At 34.9% G+C, this 21,275-nt stretch overlaps 1 protein-coding gene across 3 annotated transcripts in view; it reads left to right on the plus strand.

Moving 5' to 3' along the window:
• PLAG1 (PLAG1 zinc finger) overlaps positions 1 to 21,034 on the plus strand; it is a 37,036-nt gene extending 16,002 nt beyond the window's left edge. Inside the window, exons 2-4 of one of the 3 annotated variants that reach the window (XM_072411178.1) lie at positions 9,761 to 9,902; positions 11,405 to 11,762; positions 13,329 to 21,034. In XM_072411178.1, coding sequence (XP_072267279.1) covers positions 11,521 to 11,762; positions 13,329 to 14,586 — 1,500 coding nt within the window. In that variant the 5' untranslated portion in view covers positions 9,761 to 9,902; positions 11,405 to 11,520 and the 3' untranslated portion in view covers positions 14,587 to 21,034. The remainder of the gene's footprint in view (positions 1 to 9,760; positions 9,903 to 11,404; positions 11,763 to 13,328) is intronic. The other 2 variants (XM_072411179.1, XM_072411180.1) reach the window with 2 other exon arrangements.
• Positions 21,035 to 21,275: the final 241 nt, after the last annotated feature.

The raw sequence follows: 21,275 nt of genomic DNA on the forward strand, positions 1-21,275 counted from the left end.
TGTAAATTGTAGTGTTTCATCCTTGTAAACAGCCATAATGTATTGTACTGTCTAGACTTTGAAATAGGTGGTCAGCACCCAGAGAAGAGCCAGTAAAGAAGCTTTATATGTCATCCTCTTGTTGTAAATGTTTGATTTTCCAGCAGCCATGTGTTGGTGTTTCTTTGTAGTGTTTGCTTCTTTGTGGGTCAGGAACAACTATAGAAATGCTGCACCACACATAATGTGAACAAGGCCTAATACTTTAGATATTTTTTTATATACCAGCGATGCTAAGATGTTGAGTTTACAAACTTTGAGGAACTGATGATTTACAACTTGTACCTATAACATGTCCTACTGAAAAATTAGAGCTTAGGCTAGGTATGGAATAAGGTGTATACAGGTTGTGATACTTTAATGTCCTTATGGCATCTAAATTGTTGAGTAATTTTGGTAAAGGACACAGAGTTAGTATATAGGCAGGATAGTAATTCACCAGTTAGTACTCTAGTATGTAGCACACAGGTCCCAGACTTGAATCCTGATTGAAAGATTGAATGTCCATCCTATGAATGTGTGGGTTTCCTTGGTACACTCTGGTTTCTTCCCACACCCCTAAATTAGCCTTAGAATCAATCCTAGGCTGAGCTCCTCCTATGAGAGATGTTGACATCACCATGGACCATGTAAAGTGCTTCAGAAGATGTTGGCACAATATAAATGCATTACTTTCATTGTAGTTTTTCAATTGTATCTGGTTGTCGCAGCATTAGTTTAAATTAACACTGTTTTGCATTCCATGACTATCACAGTAAAAGATAACTGGGTAAAAGTTAAAGTAATACAATTGGTTGCAGGCAATTTCCCATTCCAGGCTCCAGCAGCCCAAAATACTCTTTAAGCATAGAATATAATGCCCATTGACAACATTTTAGGCGTGTCTTAATGGTAAGTCAACCATCATCTAATTTTATATTATATTTAAGCTGATTTTGTTTTTCATTGGGTGTTTTTGGAGTTTATAACGCTTTTTGTAAAATTCTCCCGGTATGAAATATGAGTTGTGTTGCTTGTTCAAAACTACACATACCAGAGTCATGCTGAAGAATTACCCTGGAAGGGCCATTGTAAGCATTTAAAATGTGGGCTTCTGAGGTTTCAGTATTTCCAGACATGTAAAATATGTACATAGTTTAGAAATGTGTATGCTGTGTGTCAAGTGTGGGTCGGAGGTGCTGTAGTAAACACAGATATGACAGAAAAGCATTGCATTAAAAACTTGTGCTTCAACTTAGTCTTGTATTAACTCCTCTGATATGGTATATACATAGGCTCTTTTTAGTGTGTCACTACTGACATGTTTTGGTGGTTCTTACTTGCCTATATTTATATACCAGGGACCCTTTTAATGTTAAAGCCTTGACCAAGGAGAACCTTAATCTCATCTCCTCTTGGAGATGGAATCAGAAGGGTAAAACAGTAGATTCTAATAAGGGCTGAATGAAGAAATGTAATAAAATATTGGAGACGGATTATAAATTTGAAACTTGGGACAACATTTTTCATTTGTTAAAGTTCAGAACTCTTCACTGTCCCTGAAAACCAGGGAAAAACTGCAAAAGAGCTTCTGAAGCTAATGGTTTTTGTTCAACATAAATTTGAAAGGTTACAGTTTTTTAAACGTTTCTTGGATACAATCTTTAATTTATAAACAGTTAATGAGAATACATCTGTGATGGTTTGCAGAAAACACTTACTTTCTTAAGCAAGTGAACCAGATATTGGCTGAAGTCTTGTTGGTAACTAATATGGTAACTGATGTTTATGTATCCTCAAAGGAAGGTGTTGTCCCTTCACTTAGTCTTTCAGCATAGCATCTAAAATAAAGTACCTTCAGGGAAAAGGATTCTTGCAAGTAACAATTTTATTTGTTAAATATTCAGAATACCTTATTTACCCACAAAATATTTTTTTTACTGAGCAATTTCGTGAAAACTGAATTGAAAGTCCTGCAGATTTACCTTGAGTCACCCTGATGAAATTAAGGGGAAATTGCCTTAAGATAGCAGTAAAATCCTTAAGGCTATGTTCAGACTGGCGGTGAGATTGCAGTACAGTTACCACTTCCTCACTCCAATGAATCTGCCGCCTACATGTAGCGTTTACCAAAGGCAGCCAAATAGAGAATAAATTAGAATGGCAGTGGGTGGTGGTTCAGTACTTCTCTTTGCTGCCCGCTGTCAAATCTCCGAATGTTGTTTCTTTAGAAATTAACAATTTGGTACAGTTGGCAAGGTGCCAGCTGCCATGAATTGCATGGGAATCTCTAGTTCATTAGTGTTTCTAACCTTTATATTTTTATGCAAACACATAAAAGCCTTTGGGTTGGACATGTACTTTACTGGAAGTGTAGCCTTTTTTTTTTTTCTTTTTTTTTATACTTATTTAGACTAGTGTACAGCATGTAAGGATCATTAGTAACTGGTTCAGCAAGGTCTCTTTAATACACAATTTCTGTATAATAGAGGAAACAAGAACATATTGGGCCTGATTTATTAAAGCTCTCCAAGGCTGGAGAGGATACACTTTCATCAGTGAAGCTGGGTGATCCAGCAAACCTAGAATAGATCTGGTCCAGGATTCAAAACATTTGCTAACAAATAGCAAATTACTTTCAATAAATCAGTTTCAGGTTTCATTTCACTGAGCTTTTCCAGCCTTTGAGAGCTAGGAAAAATATATCCTGCAGTGTTTGAAACTCTTAAACGCCCAAAAATGCCCCTATTGATATGCAGCATTTTTTAGTGTTTTTTGGAATTTGTAGTTCTGTCTTCACCATTTTGTGCACAGTAGAGTGGGGGTTAAGCAATATGTATACCTTGGGGGGGGGGGGGGGTGTATACATTTGATATACGTAAATGTATGTGATTGATATCTATACTACCTGATCTGCGTTGTAGGCGATGATGTCAGCACCTGCAACCACAGCGGAGAGCATCTTAGAGAAGAGGCCACGGGGGACCAGTAGACCTAAGGAGTAGTCTGAAAAAGCAAGGGAATGAGGTAAGTAAAAGTCCTTTTTGCATCCTCCTACACCGCAAAAAAAAGCATTTAACACATACATATAATGCAGAAGTTGTTCCACTGCAAGATTAGGTTTTATATTTTCTTGCAGTTTGGCTGTAAAGCTAAACTCCAGGTTCACTACAAACTAGCCCTAATACAAGGTTTCAATGCTTGTTTATGTCTAGGGGTGATTTTTGTGTTACTAGTTCTCACAGTCTGTTACAAAAGCCAATCCAGGCTTCAGTCGCAGAAAATGATATCATTCCCTACAGTGTAAGACCTCTCATTCTGCATTATGAGAAAGGAAGCTGAATGTCCACCCCAAGCCTGGATTATGAAAATGCAATATATTATAATAATAAATTATGAGGAGGGAAGGAGTGAGTTAGGTTGCAGAAGAAGCTGTTGCACATACAGAATTAAGAATTGGAGATTTCAGTACAGAGCAAATGGAAATGACATAGGTTGAAAAAAGACCATCAAGTTCAACCACTAATAATAAACATATCCCAGCTGAAAATCCTATATACATAGTTGATCCAGAGGAAGGCAAAAGAAGTCTTATAAAGTATGGTGTAATTCGCTCCAACAGGGGAAAAAAAGCTTTACTGATCCCGTGAGGCAACTGAATGTTCTCTTGATTAACAGTTTCTTTTGTCTTTAAAACTTTATTACCCAGTTATATTTTGTGCTTCTAGAAAAGCATCCAGCTTTTTCCTAAAGCAATCTATAGTACTTGCTAAAACTACTTCCTGAGGGAGACTTTTTCACAGTTTCACTGACTTTAAAGTGAAGAAACCCTTCCTTATGCGTAGATTATATTTCTTTTCCTCCAGATGCAAAGAGTGTCCCTTTGTTCTTTGCAAATACCCTTATAATGAATAATTGAGAAGTTAGATCTCCTTATGGACTATTTTTATATTCTTAAAGGGTGATCATATCCCCCCTTAAATGTCTCTTCCCAAGGGAGAATAGATCCAGTTCAGCTAATCTCTCCCCATAGCTGAGCTCCTCCATTCCTTTCATTAATTTAGTTGCCCTTCTCTGCACTCTTTCCAATTCCACAATGTCCTTTTTGTGAACTGGTGACCAAAACTGGACTGCATATTCCAGATGTGGTCTGACCAATGCTTAGTACAGGGGCAGGATTATGTCTCCATCTATGCAGTCTATTCCTCTTTTAATGCAAGAAAGTATTTTGCTAGCTTTAGATATTGCAGCTTGGCATTGCATGCTGTTATTAAGTCTATGACCTCCCAGACCCCCCAGATCCTTTTCCATTTTTTTTAACCCCCCCCCATGTATTCCCCCTGGATTCTATGAAGCATGCATGTTGTTAGCCCCCAAGAGCATAACTTTACATTTATCAATAATAAATGTAACTTGCCACTTAGCTGCCCAATCAGTTTTTGAAATGTTTGTTTTTTGTGAGAAATGTAATTTTCCGTGAGAAATGTAATTTTCCCCTCATAATACGACTGATGACATTAGGATCTATGTGACAGATAATATAACATTACTACAGAAGAAGAAGTAGAATTTATTAAATCCTGACTAATCGTACAGTCTAATTTTACTACTTCTGACGACATCAAGATTTTGGGAACATCTTGGCCACCAGTGAGCTTTTCCTTTTGAAAATATCTTCCTTACCCTTGTTTCTAAGACATTCAAATGTTTTTAGTAGAAACATATTTGAGCACTATGTGCTAAGTTTGTGTTTGATTTAAAATTTTGTAATTTTTTGTAAAGTACAATTAGATCCATAAATATTTGGACAGAGACAACTTTTTCTAATTTTGGTTCTGTATATTACCACAAATAATTTTAAATGAAACAACTCGGATACACTTGCACTGCAGACTTTCAGCTTTAATTCAGTGGGTAGAACAAAAAGATTGCATAAAAATGTGAGGAACTAAAGCCTTTTTTTTTTTACAATCACTTCATTTCAGGGGCTCAAAACCCCCCCAAATCAACTCCAGGCCTTTTATCTGCTTAATTGATAATGACATAACGAAGGAATTGCCCACACCAGCCCATGAAATAGCCTTTGAGTCGATTGTCCAAATACTTTTGAGCCCCTGAAATGGAAGTGATTGTGTAAAATAAAGGCTTTACTTTCTCACATTTTTATGCAATCTTTTTGTTCAACCCACTGAATTAAAGCTGAAAGTTTGAAAGAGTTGTTTCATTTAAAACTAATTGTGGTAATGTACAGAAACAAAATTCGAAAAAAAGTTGTCTCTGTCCAAATATTTATGGACCTAACTGTAGATGCATGCATGACCAATTGCCAAGATTCTGATTGATTTGCTTTCCCAAACATTTAATTTGCATGGAGGGACTAAACAGGGCTGTCTACTGTCTTCCATATTTGCATGATTAATGGAACCATCAGAAGGACTACTGAGAGAGTCCCTAGAAAGGGTTGTGAAATGAAGAAAATATTCCTTTTTGCTGGTGACATCTGGCAGATACACTTTATTCTTTACCCATAGTAAATATGAGGCTTAAAATAAACTGGGACAAATCAGGTCTTATGCCATTAGATCCACTTAGACTTCTAAAGTAGAAGTTGTACTAAATTTATGTATGTAGGTAAAAAATTTCATGCAATTTACATTTACTATATTACACTAATAATCAATACTTTTGAACATTTTAAAAGGACGAATGTATTCCTTGAACCAGATTTACCATTTCAGTTAGTGGTTGTGTGATAGTTAAGATGGTTTGACTTCTCCAACTTCTGTAGGCATTACAGAAGGTTCTTGTTTATATTCTGTATAGCATTTTCAGAAAATTTGTGTTTTCAGGTTTTTGACATGAAAAAAGAGACAGGCACATATTTGATTATAGGTTTTGCAACTAAACACAGAGAATGGTGGATTAGCTGTCCCAAATCCATGGATTTATTATTTGGCCTCACAATTGCAATATAGTGTAGGGTGGTGGGATGATAACAGTCCCAACATACATTATACCACCAACTTTTCTATACGATTAGACCTGGTCTTTGCATTTGATGTGGATAGATATTTTAAATCTTTTTCACATCTCACAATTATATTTTTGATGGGGGAAAAATGCACAACAATAAATAGATTACCATATTTGTTTTACTAAATAGACACACGTTATGGGACATTAATGGCAGTCCCTGATCTTGCAAAACTGTTTTCAATAGTGGAGAGATGCTGAAATGTTTTTTTCTCAAGTCTTTACCAATTCATATTTTCTATACAGGCATTACATATACAGGCACCCCAATAGTCAGAAATTGGCAAAAAAATTAGGTGGTGGCTCAGACAAGCAGATATTTTTTGTTTAATTGAAACTAAACCCTGTTATAAATATCTTTTACCTTCTCTTTTTTGCAATCTTCAGCCATCCTAATTGGCTGGGGCGGGATGTCCTAACCAGTCCCAGTAACTGCAGGGGAAGCAAGAATGTGAAGGGTATCCTGACATTGCCTGTCCCTTTCTGCAAAAAAAAGTCCTGCCTGCGCGCAAATTTTTAGAGTGAAACTGTAAAAACGCCATCTTGCATTAAACCTATAACTTGCTAAATAAAAGTGCAAGTCACACCAGTTTGGACTGCTCTGAATGTCCCCGTCATGTAAATGGTTACCTCTGCTACTACCAGGTGAGCTATCCTCCTTACAATATGTACAGAGTTGAAATAGTTACTATCCAATTAGCTCTGAACTTTGCCCAGGTGCATACAAAAAGAAACCATTTCTTCTAAAGTAAAGAACTGTACTATTGATAAGTAAATTGATTGCTATTTCATACTTTGCTTAATGAAATTGTGAGTGCCATTATTTCATATGCATGACAAGCATAAAAATTTAGGAATAACCAGAAAGATTGATATTTGCAGAATGAGAAAATCGTCATAACTCTCTCCTATAAAGCTATTCTTCATTCACACTTTTTTTATTTAAAAAGTTAAACAAAAGACTTCACGTATGACCTTGTAAAACCAGAGTTAAACATTGTAGTAATATTTGCTACCCTTGCAGGTGAACTCCAGCCTTACCTTTCTTTATGCACAGTAGTAGATAGTTCGTCTATGTGTTGAAAGTGATTAGCTCCATTTCTCTGGATACTGTGACTTTCACACAATTACGTTTGAGAAGTTGCAGCAGGTATTTTGATTCTGCCTCATTTCCTGTGTGATATACTACAAGGATCATCCAGTACATGTCCTGGCCTTCCCCATCATTATATGGCTTATTTGCTTTCTGACTTGTCAGTCACTTAGTCTCTGCTTCATGTAGGGGCATTTCTTAGGGTCATCTGTGGACAAATGCAGTCTGTCCATAAATGGACAATCTTCATTTCTATTGTTTGTCACAAGTTCCACAACTCTTTCATTAAACTATTCCAACATTTGCTGATCCAATTTCTGGAGCCCCGGCACTGTAGGAAAACACATTAGGAGCCAAGTGACTACTTTAAGAAGGTTAAAATACCTTTTTGTTTTACACCACAGTTTGTTGCCTTCTTGTAAAATATTTTTAAGTAAGCAAATGAGTACAATATCAGCTTTAAAGAAAAACTAAACTATCTACTTAATATATTTTACCTTTTCTTGTTCCTCCATAATCCCCCTCCCAATGAACCAGCAAATGGCATTAAAAAATATTTATTATATATAATTTTGTGGAAACACACTAAAAATATTTCATAAGTTAAGAATTTAGATTGATATGCTACACATTCACATTAGATTTATTTCACATTTATACATTAATTCTTATTCACTGCCTTCTGCTGTCAGATCTGCAGATGCTGGTTCTTTTAAAAAGAACGTTTTGAGCAGAAAGCAAGGTGCCAGTCTCTGGGAGCCACACAGGAATGCTTGTTTGCGCTGCAGGTCCTAACCTGCCCTAAAAGAGCTGCAAGGACGCTCTTGGCACACTATTTATTTGGTATGGTGCCACCTGGTGAGGTGTACAGTGTATTGCAAAATATATAACAAATATATTAGAGTAGATGTGGACCCTAACAGTTTACTTTTTTGCTTCATTGTAGTCTGTGAAAAATACCAATAAAAGCATTTGTTTTGTTTGAAATACCTATTGGTCAGAAATTCAAAGTTGTCCTGTGCCCTCTATGTTTATTTCAGATTGTTTATTTAGCCCTCCCTCACTTTATCTAGAGCCGTCGATTAGCGGTGATCAGTCAAAATAGATCTTTAACATCCTGATTGTTTAGGGAAATTGGGTAGAAAGAACCAACCATAATCTTTTATTATTTTTTTTGTATTGAATTTATATGCACCTCTAGACCAGATATATTTGTGGTGGGTGTATAAAAAATTGTACAAGGTAGCGATGGGTGTATCCCTCTGGATTTTGTAGAACTCATAACCATCCAACCTCGGTGCTTTGGCATTGGAAGAATGTTTAATGACATTCATCACCTCTGCTATATTATTATCTAAATTTGGACACTGTAAAAATCATTTTCAGCTTTAGCATACAGATGATGTTCAAAAAAGTGTTTCCTTTTTAAGGTCACCACCACAGGAGGTAAATAAAGTTCAGCATTCAGTATAAAAGTTTCAGCAATGGACTTTGTAGAACATTGAAGAGTGCCATTGGTATCCATAATAGAAAGTACATGAGGAGGATTACAGTAGCCCTTTGTCAAATTTCCTAGACGTTTGATTTGTTTCCAAAGCTGAAAAAGTCCACTTTAAGAACAAATGATCTGGTCCCATTGAGTCATCCAAATGTTACAAGTTTGTTTCACTTGAATCCAACAATCCTTGTCCACTGACAGTAGAGTCACTTTGAACTGTTTGTAGGCAGCACCTTGACAAACCAAAGTATAGTTATGAAGTGCAGAGCAGTATGCAATGATTTTGGCTCGCAGGACTGCTTTAGTGGTGTCCCAATAGAGCAGAGGATCGGATTTATGAAGTGAGTTGTAACACTCAAATTCCATCCACCGATGTTTAAGGTATTGCAGGAAAGAGTCATCTCATGCTTGGTAAGTCAAAGTGAGTGGAAAAGGGGAACAGATACTGGTGCATAATCTGCTATGACAACTGGATTTATATCAAATTGTACGGTCTGTAAAAGAGCTAGAAAAAATAAATAAAATCCTGTTCCTACTCACAAAAAAGTTGCATATGTAGCATAAATGCATGTGAACTAGAAGGTATCTTGAAGTGATGATAAGGTTGGACATATTGTTGTTGTAACAACTTGTAGTCGATTAAGTAGAAAAAAGGTGTGCAAGAGTAAAGGTTTACATAACAATGCAAAATAGCAGGTGCTTTACTTTTCTTGACTTGTGTTTTCCCGATGTCAAAAGGCAAGATCAACATGCATAGACTCCAGAGTCTGGCCTAGTGTGGTCCTGCCCACCCCTGAAATGGCCTAGTGGCCAAAAAGGTTTAATGACCCCTGCTATAAAGCATTCAATAACTCTTAATGGTTTGGCAACAATGCAAGATTATTTATGAAGCATTCCATCTTCCTTAGACAATATTGTACAAATGTTAGCTACAACTTCATAATAATATTATTATGTTCTAAAATTCTGACAAATTAGACATGGTATACTATAAATGTACTTTCCTCCCAAAACCCTTTCTTTGATCAACATAGTAGGAATAGTTACCTATTGTTTGCATTATACTAATAAACAATTTTAAATAGTGACTTTACTTTATCCTATGCTTCTTTATGCAGATCTAAGAAAATGGGAACTACTAGAGTCTGCTCTCTTCGAAGACGTGCTAGCGGGACAGGTTAAGGCCAGAACTGAACTGAAGACCCTACTGGACAACCATCAGGTGTGAAACGAACGGAATCTGTCAATTTACATTTTTAAGTATGACTTATTATTATTATTTTTATTAAAAGTTATTCCTATTTTTATCCCAATTAAAAAATCATTAATTTTTTATATACAAAGTATTTATAAAATGTACCGTATATACTCGTTTTCTGACCTTCTTGCTGAAAGACGGGGAGCAGAGTTTGACTCTACTTGTAGTTTGTTACATTACACTTATTTACAAAATACAATAATCTTTCTATAGTGTATGTGAAGGTTTTATAAAATTGATAACCATCTAAGCTAATTATTGGAAACAGATTATTTATGCACACATTTGAGTCTATTATCAGAATTTCAACATTGTATGTATGTTAGTCCCTTTGAAATAATTAATGTCATCAGGTATCATCAGTCATGTGTTTATTTGGATTTTTAGTAGGGACTAACCTTGCCACTAAGACCCCCTTATGCTTTCTCAGATTATGTTTCCTTACTTAATTTAAATAGAAAACAGGAATAGGAGTTGCAGCCTAAATTCTAAAATATACGTCAAATATATGTCCACAACTTCTACATTAGTTTCTACAAAGGCTTCCCATATTAAGGCCAGATAATGATATAGCCTGCCAACATCTACTGCCAACAAGTCTTTTTGGGTGAACCTGACCTTTTATTCTAGTTTTTAGAAATACAATGATTGATCAAAAAATATAATATTAAAGCTTGAATGAAATACACCTGTTGAATACAAAGTCACTAACCTGGTACAAGCATAGTCAGTAAATTCTAAACTTCCTATATGTTTTTTCCAGCCAATTAATTCATTAAGTAGTAAATTCAGAATCGGGAGCATGTACCCTTATGCAAATCATTTTAGCAACGGCAGTTTTTTTTTTCTGTTCTTGCATTTTGTGATGCTTATGCTGATGAATTTAGGAACATTGCTACATTGCCCCATGGGGGGGGCTTGATTGCATAAGTTGCTTTCTGGAGCTCAACAATAAAGAGCTGCTAATCACAAAACTTGTAAAAAGCCATTTCAGCCAAAGAAACACTCCAATGAATAGCACCTTCGATTTAGCAGAGTTTTCACATAGATTATGAGTAGCACTGTGGCCTCCTGTGAGATGATACTATGCCATGTAGCCTTCCTTTCCTACTCCACTTTGTGTTTTGGCAGCTTTGGATTGAGAGGGAACGGTTAGAGGTGTGGGGGGAGAGCTGTGCTGGAACTAAGGAAAACACTGGTCTGTATTTTTCTCAATATAAATTCAGGGTCATTCTGAAAATGAGGATATCAGAAAGGAAACCATGTACAGCTAGTAAAATCTTGGATAAAAAAAAAACAACAGCTATTTAGCTCTGCCCTCTGAGTCAGTTTAAATACCGTTACCTTCTAGCACGATTACAGAATGCCAGAACCCATAAACCAGCTTTTATTGCAATAACAACAGCTTTGTTTCTCTTCTTATGTTTCTGCTCTTTAAGGCATCAAATTTTAGCATATAGCTCCATTTCTCCATAGTTATTTTATATTATTTTTCTTTTTTCAGTCCCCTTTTGTTTTTTTTTCGACCACATGGAACTTCTGAAGCCACCAAAAACGCTGTCACTTAGTGGAGTTGGGCAGTTGCCAGTTGTCCAACAAGAAGGCCTGGTATAGGCTGCGATGGCCACTGTCATTCCTGGTGATTTGTCAGAAGTAAGAGATACCCAGAAAGTCCCTTCAGGGAAGCGTAAACGTGGTGAAACAAAACCAAGAAAAAACTTCCCTTGCCAACTGTGTGACAAAGCATTTAACAGTGTTGAAAAATTAAAAGTCCATTCATACACTCATACAGGAGAGAGGCCCTACAAGTGCACACAACAAGACTGCACCAAGGCCTTTGTTTCTAAATACAAATTATTAAGGTATAAACCTTTTTTTATCTTTCAGCTTTTGTTAAAGGGCAACTCTGTTCAGTGCCAATTAGAGGAGCTTAGCTGAAGAATGAAAAAAAGAGAAAAACTGCTGATGGGTATAAAAAAAAAAGTTAACTAGAAGTGTTTTCGATAAACCTGTATTAACAGCCTTCCAGCTTCACCCAAAAGCTGGACTGTCTAGCAAAGCATTGGCACTGCCTTGTCCTGCCCACATTATTGCTGCCCTATCTCACTTCTATAAATTTGTCTCTATGTTAGATTGTCGCACTGGCTACCAAGAATTTGTAGGAGGCAGGAGGATGGCAGCATGTGTTACCACCACCAGAAAATGCCTGTTCCTTTGCCTAGGAATGGTCCAGCATTTGGGTAGAGTGTGGCCTTAAGACTACTACAGTTATCTATCCTTTCTACATGTCAGCAGTTTTTTTTTTAATGAAGTTGTATGGCAACTCCAATAAAACACTTTTAGAAATGTCTGGGACAGAATATTTAGATATTTTAAACTACGTTGGCCATTATTGGGTCAAACTATGGCATTGTACCTTCCCCTAATGTGTCTTGTAGTGGGAGGGAGAAGAAATACCATGTCTTTGGGAAAGTGCTGCTAATGTTGTTACTTGTATCTGTTTTGTTGGAGTTTGCCTTTAGGAGAATATCTTTTATTAAATGGACACTGTGATTTTATTTATTGAAACCCAGCACCTAACAGAACGTTTGGCTTGGAATTAGTTTTTCTATTTTAATGCCTTCTAGTGTCCTGGGAACCCAGGTGTGAACAATATACAGACTCCTACCATTCACTAAGGTTAAAGCTTAATTTTATCCAAAAGGTTCTTCTTGCTTGTTCGCCACTGACTAGAGGTTTTAAAGGTTATAGTCTCTCATAGTCCCCTTATTTAGGCTATGTAATGGCACCTCTTTGATAATGCTTTCATAAACTTAAATAAAATCACAGTGTATATTTAAAAACATGGTTGCATTAAAGTACTTAATGGAGTGTGTTGACTAGTAGATTTTCACGGTTGGGTTTTTGAATTGAAAAAAAAAGAATTAAAAGTTTCAAAAACCCAACCATGAAACTATTACTATTACTGCCAAGAGTCCCCTAAAAGGCTTTTAGGGGACTCTTGGTGAGTCTAGACAGGAATAGTAATGGTTTCCATAAGTGCACAAGCCAAAACATTACTGTCTGATAGCTGGAATGAGTATTATTTAAACACTGGACATGCCCCAGGCTTACTGCTTCATTGATTGGCTCTGAGTGGGGTTGCCAGCCTATTTTTTGCTCATTTATTGCATGCTGTTTGATTTGATTGTAATTTAGATTTAAAAGTTAACATTTTGTCCATGAAGAATGTTGTCCAACAGATATCACAGAACAGTTTTACTTTTATTTGTAGAAAGGAGTAAAATGTTTAATCTGTTCCAATAAGACAAAAAGCAATGTTCACTTTAAAGCATTGATTTACAATGTTGTTTGTTAGATTTAAAATTATTTCACTTTTGCGCTATCCTTCTAACAATTATTTTACCTAACTATATCTATGTTTAAAGGCATATGGCTACACATTCTCCAGAGAAAACCCACAAGTGTAATTATTGTGAGAAAATGTTTCACCGTAAAGACCATCTAAAGAATCACCTTCATACCCATGATCCCAATAAAGAAGCCTTCAAGTGTGAAGAATGTGGAAAAAACTACAATACCAAGCTTGGGTTTAAACGTCACTTGGCATTGCATGCTGCTACAAGTGGAGACCTCACCTGTAAAGTATGCTTGCAGACTTTTGAAAGCACAGTGGTGCTGTTGGAGCATCTGAAGACCCATGCAGGCAAATCTTCCAGTGGTGTTAAAGAGAAAAAGCACCAGTGTGAGCATTGCGACCGACGCTTTTACACCCGCAAAGACGTCCGCAGACACATGGTAGTGCACACTGGGAGAAAAGACTTCCTTTGTCAGTATTGTGCACAAAGGTTTGGGCGTAAGGATCATCTAACCCGTCATATGAAGAAAAGTCACAATCAAGAACTGCTTAAAGTGAAAACGGAACCTATGGACCTTTTGGATCACTTCACCTGCAGTGTTCCTATTAAAGATGAGCTGCTTCCTGTGATGTCCTTAGCTTCCAATGAGCTGATATCAAAGCCATTCACAAACAGTTTGCAGTTAAACCTCTATAACACACAACTTCAGTCCATGCAGAGCTCTGCAACTACACACCAAATGGTTGCTCCAACCTTGCCTTTGGGTATGCCATGTCCAATGGATATGGATCCTGTCCATCCCTCTCACCAACTTTCTCTGAAATACCCACTCAATTCTACCTCATATGCAATTTCCATGCCTGAGAAAGAACAACCTTTGAAAGTGGAAATCGAAAGTTATCTTATGGAATTGCAAAGTGGCATGACGCCTTCCTCTCAAGAATCCCCTTCATCCTCTTCAAAGCTAGGTTTGGATACTCAAGTTGGGCCATTAGATGCTAGTGCAGATGGAGTATCCCTCTCTAAAAGTTCTGTATCAATTAGTGAACCTCTAAACCCTTCTTCATTGGACTTTAACCAGTTGTTCAATTTCATACCTTCCAATGGTCCCCCTTATAATGCACCAGTCTCAGTTGGTAATTTAGGAATGGGTTACTCCCAAGAAGACGCTAATTCATCAATGGCTCAGCTTCCCCCACAACCACAGGATCCTCAAGATCCCAGCAATAATATATGTTTTGGTCCTTTACATTCACTGTCCTCTGCTTTTACGAGTAATCTAAATTCAACCACAACATTGCCACGATTTCATCAAGCTTTCCAGTAAGAGTTTATACTATGGATTGCATTAGATAGCTTTCTTTTTTTTTTATCTTAGTGCCAATGAAAAGACATTTGAAACACCTCTAGTAGTCTATACTTTAACAACCTTGTTAAGCCAGTACATTGTTAGCTTTTCACCTTTTTACATGTGTCTTAATTGTTTACTTTCATTTTAGACTCCTTGCTGTTTGTGGCTGTATGCTATAATGCCAGCTGATATTATTTGTTTTACTAGTAGGAAATATTCATAGCTTTAATGCCCAATTTCTTATTAAATTATTCAAATTGGTCAGGTAATAATGTAAAAGTTATCACCAATTGTAAAAAACAAAAGTTTTATATGTTAAAATGCCAAATTAATTCATGATTGTAAGATTACAATTTCACAAAAAGGATATTGGAACATAATTTGCCTTTATTGAAAAGAAAAAAACTTTTAGTACTATTTTAATGCAACGTATTGATGAAGTAAACTTTCAACTTTGCAACTGTTATGCAATGCATGTTAAATATTCACAATTGGTTGCACTTTTGTATAAAACTTTTATTTTATCAATTCACGTTAGGCTGTTTTCAGCCTGGGCAAAAAAAAAAGTTTTGTTGCCAGAAGATTGTATGAAATATGCCTCAGTCTGTAGTATTGACTACTACGTATGTGCCTTCATTAAGCCAGTGTCAAAAAGAAAATATATAAATATATATCTATAGTTTTGTGATTATCTGTTTTATATGGTATGGTACTGCCATTTAACAGATACATGCCGCCAGCACTTGCAGATATTTTTTTACTTGGTTTAGGACCTCTTTTTATCGCTAAGGTTTCAAAACAGGACTCTAAGGAGTTATGTAAAAGCATATTGCTTACACCACTTTGCTTAGAAACTGTTTAAACCTGCCCCAATTAACATGCTCTGCTATCTGATTTTAGGCATTAGGAGGGAAGGCAAAGACTATAACCGAAGAGTTACATGGTTAATATATATATAAAATAATTTTAGTTATAATAAAGTACCTGAAAAAATATGGCAGGGCAAAAATATAAACATTATGGGAAATAAGGATTTCCATTATATTTTCTTAGTAAGTCATTTTTAGCTATTGTTTTCCAGTAACTTGTAAATATTCATTGTATGTCTAACAGTATTTTTCTTCTAAAGGCATTATATGGTAGGAATTGTATTTTTTTTTTAATGCAAACTGCTTTTAACATTTCAGAGTGAAAATAACAGTGTGCATATGAAATGCACCCACAGCTCTGATTTTTTTTTAATTTTCATCCTATAGTTTCTATGAAACAAATTGATGGCTTTCATTGAGCAATTAGTGTTCAAGGTTGCCTTTTCTTCACAAAATAAGAAAAAAACTGCAGCAATAAAATACAGAAGGGAATAGTTAAAAACATTTTTAAGAGCTAGCCTTATCCATATCGAGGAAAGGTAGTTGAAAGGGCTGTAGATATCTCAAAATATAGAAAGAAAAACTGAAACACGTCTTTATCATCACTGAATGCCATTTGTTTAGAAATGTTTGGAGAGTTTAGTTTCTGTGTTTTAGTTTTGTGTAAACTCACAACTGCTGCATTTTATTTTTATTTAATTTTTTGTGATTTGTTTCACAACCCATATTTCTGAATTTCAGTTCATTTTAATTCCCTTTTTTTTTGTCCATGTATTAGGCAGACTACCTAAGACACATTCAACCTGCCATTTAATATATATTTTTTAAAAAAAGAACACCATATATAGGCTAAAACCTGCCACACACCCTAAATCATGGCCTTATATTGGATATTTTGGGTAAATAAAAGTGCCATATATTTATATTATTATAGTATACTATGTCTCAGTACCTGGATGTAAAACGTTTTATGTATTTGTATGCGTGTATATATTATATAAAAATTTATATAACTTGCGCCAACACCCTTAAAGGAATAAATAGCCAAAATTTTGCATTTTATTGGAAGGATTTTGTCATAAAGGATTATATTCCATTAAAAAATTATAAAAAATAATCAAGACAATATGTTGAACCTTAACTGGTCATCATGGCTTTAGACAGGCTATAATGTTACAGTTGTCTTACCCTAGATCTAAAATATATAAGCAATTGCTGATTTTATTTTTAATGCCTTTAAATTAGCCCCACTCTTGGCAGCATATTTTTTTTTTCTATCCAATTACATTTGGCCACTTTGACCCATTTTTATTTTCATAGTGGACATGTATTCTACTAGATTTTAAACGTGGAAGAAGTCCACTGGCAAAATGCATATTTTTTATTAAATATAATTTTACTTTTTTCATTTATTGTATGTCCAAACTCTTAATTGTGGATTACAGTGAAATACTAATTTTGCCAGTAATTGTTTTGTTTTAAAGAACCATATGCTGACTGATACATGAGCCAGAGCTGTTTGCGTTGAGGTTATGAATGTTAAGATTTTCAGGATGATTTGCCTAGTTAGTTTAATGTGTGTCATAGGCCAATATTTTGTAAAATGAAGCTTGGTTGACATCTATGTTACACATATTATAACATATAGCACTTTTTGGGAAAAAAATAAAAAAAGCTAAAAAATGTGGAACCTTTTCTGAGAGAAATAAGGTTATGCTTCTATTATAGATTTTTTTTTCTTAATAATGTGTTCAATTTCCATTAGGTTAAAATGATGTAAGATTATAGTAATAATGCTTTATGAGAATCCCTAGTTTTGAACAGGTACAACTTAATTTACAGTGTTGCTTATCAGATTGCTATGTTGCACAAACCAGTGTCTCTTCTTTTTTTATTTGTATTTTTAATAACTCTTGCTGCCAGATATACTTGTGGAGTATTGCAGAATTCCACAATGGATTCCATTCACACAAGTATTAGTGTTTTCAATATCTACTGATCAGGTTTACACACTTCAAGACACACTGCCTTCTTCAGTGGGACATTTGGCAGGCAAGGCTACACTTCTGGCATTATTGCCTGGATATTTACTGCACCCTCTTTAGAACAGGGTTAGGTAAATGTAACCATATTACTCAGACACAGCTATTCTTATTTTGAACACATAGTTCTGTCTGTTTTTGTTTTTTTGTAGTAGGGTTGAAGTCACTGTGGGCCCACTGTTGCCAAGCATCTATGTGTGGCAGAATCATTTTCAAATAAATAAGTGGAATAAAGCAGTATGTTTAAATTATGTTAAACATTGTAAATACCCAAAAATCCAAAAGCACAGATATGTCCCTTTACCCTCTTCAGGCGTTTGCTGCACTTATTTTCTTCTTCCTAACCAATAATATAAATCAGAATAAGGTGAGATAAACATAGTTTATAGCCTTGGATTTATGCACTTATCATTTTGGGGTTATGTGAATTACCAAATGTAACCCTGTTTCATAAACAGAAACTATGTATATTTGATCTCTCTAGAAAGGGAAATGCTCTCTACAATAAAGCCATATGAGGGAAACACAATTGGTGAATATGCCAGATAACATCCCACCATATATTAACCATATTGGAAGAGCACCCTAGGACTTGTAGATTCCCAACAAATCGGGAACTGCAGGCATTGATTTATGGGCTTACAAGAAATAGCAGAAGTGCAATGGAAGTAAATATTGTACTTATTAAATGCCTCTCCAATGTTGCCCCAAGCTTTTTTTATAGCACTTATACTGTACCATATGAACATTTTGCGTAAACCTAATATGTTCAAATATGATTTGTAAATTTGGTTTAAAATACAGATTGAAAGTAGCTTTTAGAAACCAAACAGGCTTCATCAATAAGGCTGTGCAAAGAAAAGCAATCCAAAGCTTTTGTTCATTATGTACTATAATAGGGCTAGTTAGGAAGTAATATGTTTGGCTGTTACATGTTACGATTAGCATATTAAAGTACAACACTGAAGAAATCCGTTAATTTGGTTATCCAACTAACTTAGCCATTTTTAAAATGCTAGTATAAATAGAATATTACTTTATATTATGGAAGATTTCATTGGAAAAAAAATACTGATTTTGTAAACCTGTTTTACCCTTACTTATTGAGATATAGTCATGTATACAATCATACAGTAAAACAAAAATTCACCTCATTGAAATTGTTGGCTGTTTTTTACATATCTAAACAGAAAAACATTAAATCTGCATTCAATCAATGCCTACAGATAAAAAAAACACACCCCCACAAGGTACATGCCTGACCTCAGAAGCTGGTATTGCCCACTTTAGAACAAATTACTACTTGTATGCATTTTGCATAACTGCACACCATTCTCTGATAAAACTCGGAGAAATGTTTGACCACTACTTCTTGTAAAGTTCCTTCAGTTGCAAGATGTTTCATTTTTTTACATATTGCATACCAGTTTCACATATCCCATTCTATTACAGTAAATCAGTGCGAAATCAGTGCTTTGACTGAGCCAGTCCATAACTCTTTAATTCTTTAGTTGTGCCATATGGGTGTACTGTTCTAATTTTTTACACCTTCTCTGGAACACCTGTTTTTTTTTTTTTTAGTGATTTGGAATATAGAAATTATTACAATTTGTTCATTTCGTGTGTGATTTGTTCATTTATATTACCTTTATCTGTAGTAACTGTTTGGATTAAGATCTAATGTTTGCATATTTAAGTAAGAAAAATGTTCACATTACTGTAGTCTGAAGAGTTATCTGACATGTCACATCCTAATTTTAATAACGGACATATATATTTTATTGTTTGCAAATAGAAACAACAGTTACTGCATATTAAGTATATGCAAAGCCAATGCAAAAAAGTGGATATTTCTCCACTTTTCTCATAAGAAAATCTACCTTTAGCTGTCTGCGCAACAATTGTCCCCATTTAAAGAGTCCCATCAATACCAATGTTCACCAACTCAAGTAGAGAAAGTGACTCTTTCTAGATGGGACGCGAACAGCAAAATTAGACAAGGGTTTTAGCTTTTTTTCTAGTTATTTCATTTACAAGTCTAATTCAAGTAATATTACATATATACACAACACTTGTTTATATTCAACCAAATGACATTTTCAATCACTACAACCACAAATAATTGATACATATTCCAGTATTTACTAGCCAGGAGAAACCCTGGAACCTAATGCAGCACTTAGCTGCCTTTTACGGTCAGCCCTAACAATTCCTATCAAGGTATCGCTGTCTATAGGAACTCTTTTCATTATATATTATAATATAAGCAAAAAACCAAAATAGAAGTTGCTCATATTAAACATTTTTTTCTTAAAGTTTCAAGTTCCTTTTGTTTTACTCCTGTGTGGCTTCTGAGCTAACAAAAAAGGAAAGGAATTCTGTAGGCAACATCGGAAAAGTCCCCACCTACATATAGAGGGAATTTTCTTACACGGGGGCAGTGTCTCTTGACCGGAAAACTTGCCATAGAAGTGATCCCATCATTGATCTGTGTGTAAACACTTTTCAGTTTAAGCTTCAGTGGTACAATCCAACCAGTATGAATGTCTATCTTCTCAAAAACACTCCTGCAATATTGTACTATTGGATCATCATGCTGCTAATGTAACTAGGGAAAACCTTCTCTAATGGTGCTACAACCTTCCTGTCACTTACAGATGTATTTTTACCATAGAAAAAAAGGACTATTTTATTATAGCAATAGTTGTATGATATATTTTTATACTGTGATTTAGTTTACCCTTTTATTGAACTTTTTAAAACACCACAGCGTATTAATATGCACTTGGAAAGCAAAAAAAAAATAAAGGAAAATCCACGGACATGCCATTGGTTTCTCAAACACACCCAACTTTTTCTTCATTTCATTTAAGCTGCAAATAAGTGAACTGGGCATAATATATAGTGTGGTGTGAAGATCACTCTGTATATTACACAACAAAAAATCCTGTGCCTTTGTATATCACTTTGAAAAAGTTTTTGGAACTGATAAAATCTCTTCTGACTTATTGTTGAAATTTATATTTTTAATAAATGGAAAAAAAGGTTTGAACTTACAAATGCTAAAAAAGATTTTAGTTTATAAAAGGTTTTAAAAGTTGAAGTAGAAGAAATTGCATTCCAGACTGAATTTTGTGTATCTTTCTTGCATTAAAAAAAAGTTATCAAGAGATATGGGAAGTTGTGTTGCTTATCATGTAAATGTACTTACAATGTATTCACAAACTACTGTTGTATGTGTATAAAATATAGACAAAAAGATTGCATATATATTTTTGTGTATAAGCTCTGTAAAATAGCAGTCACATTATGAAGCTGCAGCGGGTTGTCATGTTAAGCATTTACATCCAAAGAGACAGACTATTTATTGTCCAGAATCTCTGATACTAAAAGATACCTTGCTGCTATTTTAAACAATAGAGCTGCAGCTTCTTGAGGCCTACAGTGTTTGCTGTATAAAATATGTGAACTCCACAAAACTCAATAAAATTGCAGAATGGTTTAGATAACATATAAATGTCTCAGATGTGTTTTATGAATTGTTTTTTTTTTCTTTTGAATATAGATAAGTATATAATAAAATTAAAAATTGAAAAGACAGTGTTCACTTGCTTGGCTGGTATGGTTGGTTCGGTATGTACATACTCAAAACAATACTAAATTCTATAAAGTTGTGGCTGAGTCTTCAATTCCAAATATTCTTTCTTAAATGAATTTTTAGTTAAACTTTAAGAAATTTACATTCATTGTATTT

This window comes from Pyxicephalus adspersus, chromosome 5 (assembly GCF_032062135.1).
Source record: "Pyxicephalus adspersus chromosome 5, UCB_Pads_2.0, whole genome shotgun sequence".
Lineage (NCBI taxonomy): Eukaryota > Metazoa > Chordata > Amphibia > Anura > Pyxicephalidae > Pyxicephalus > Pyxicephalus adspersus.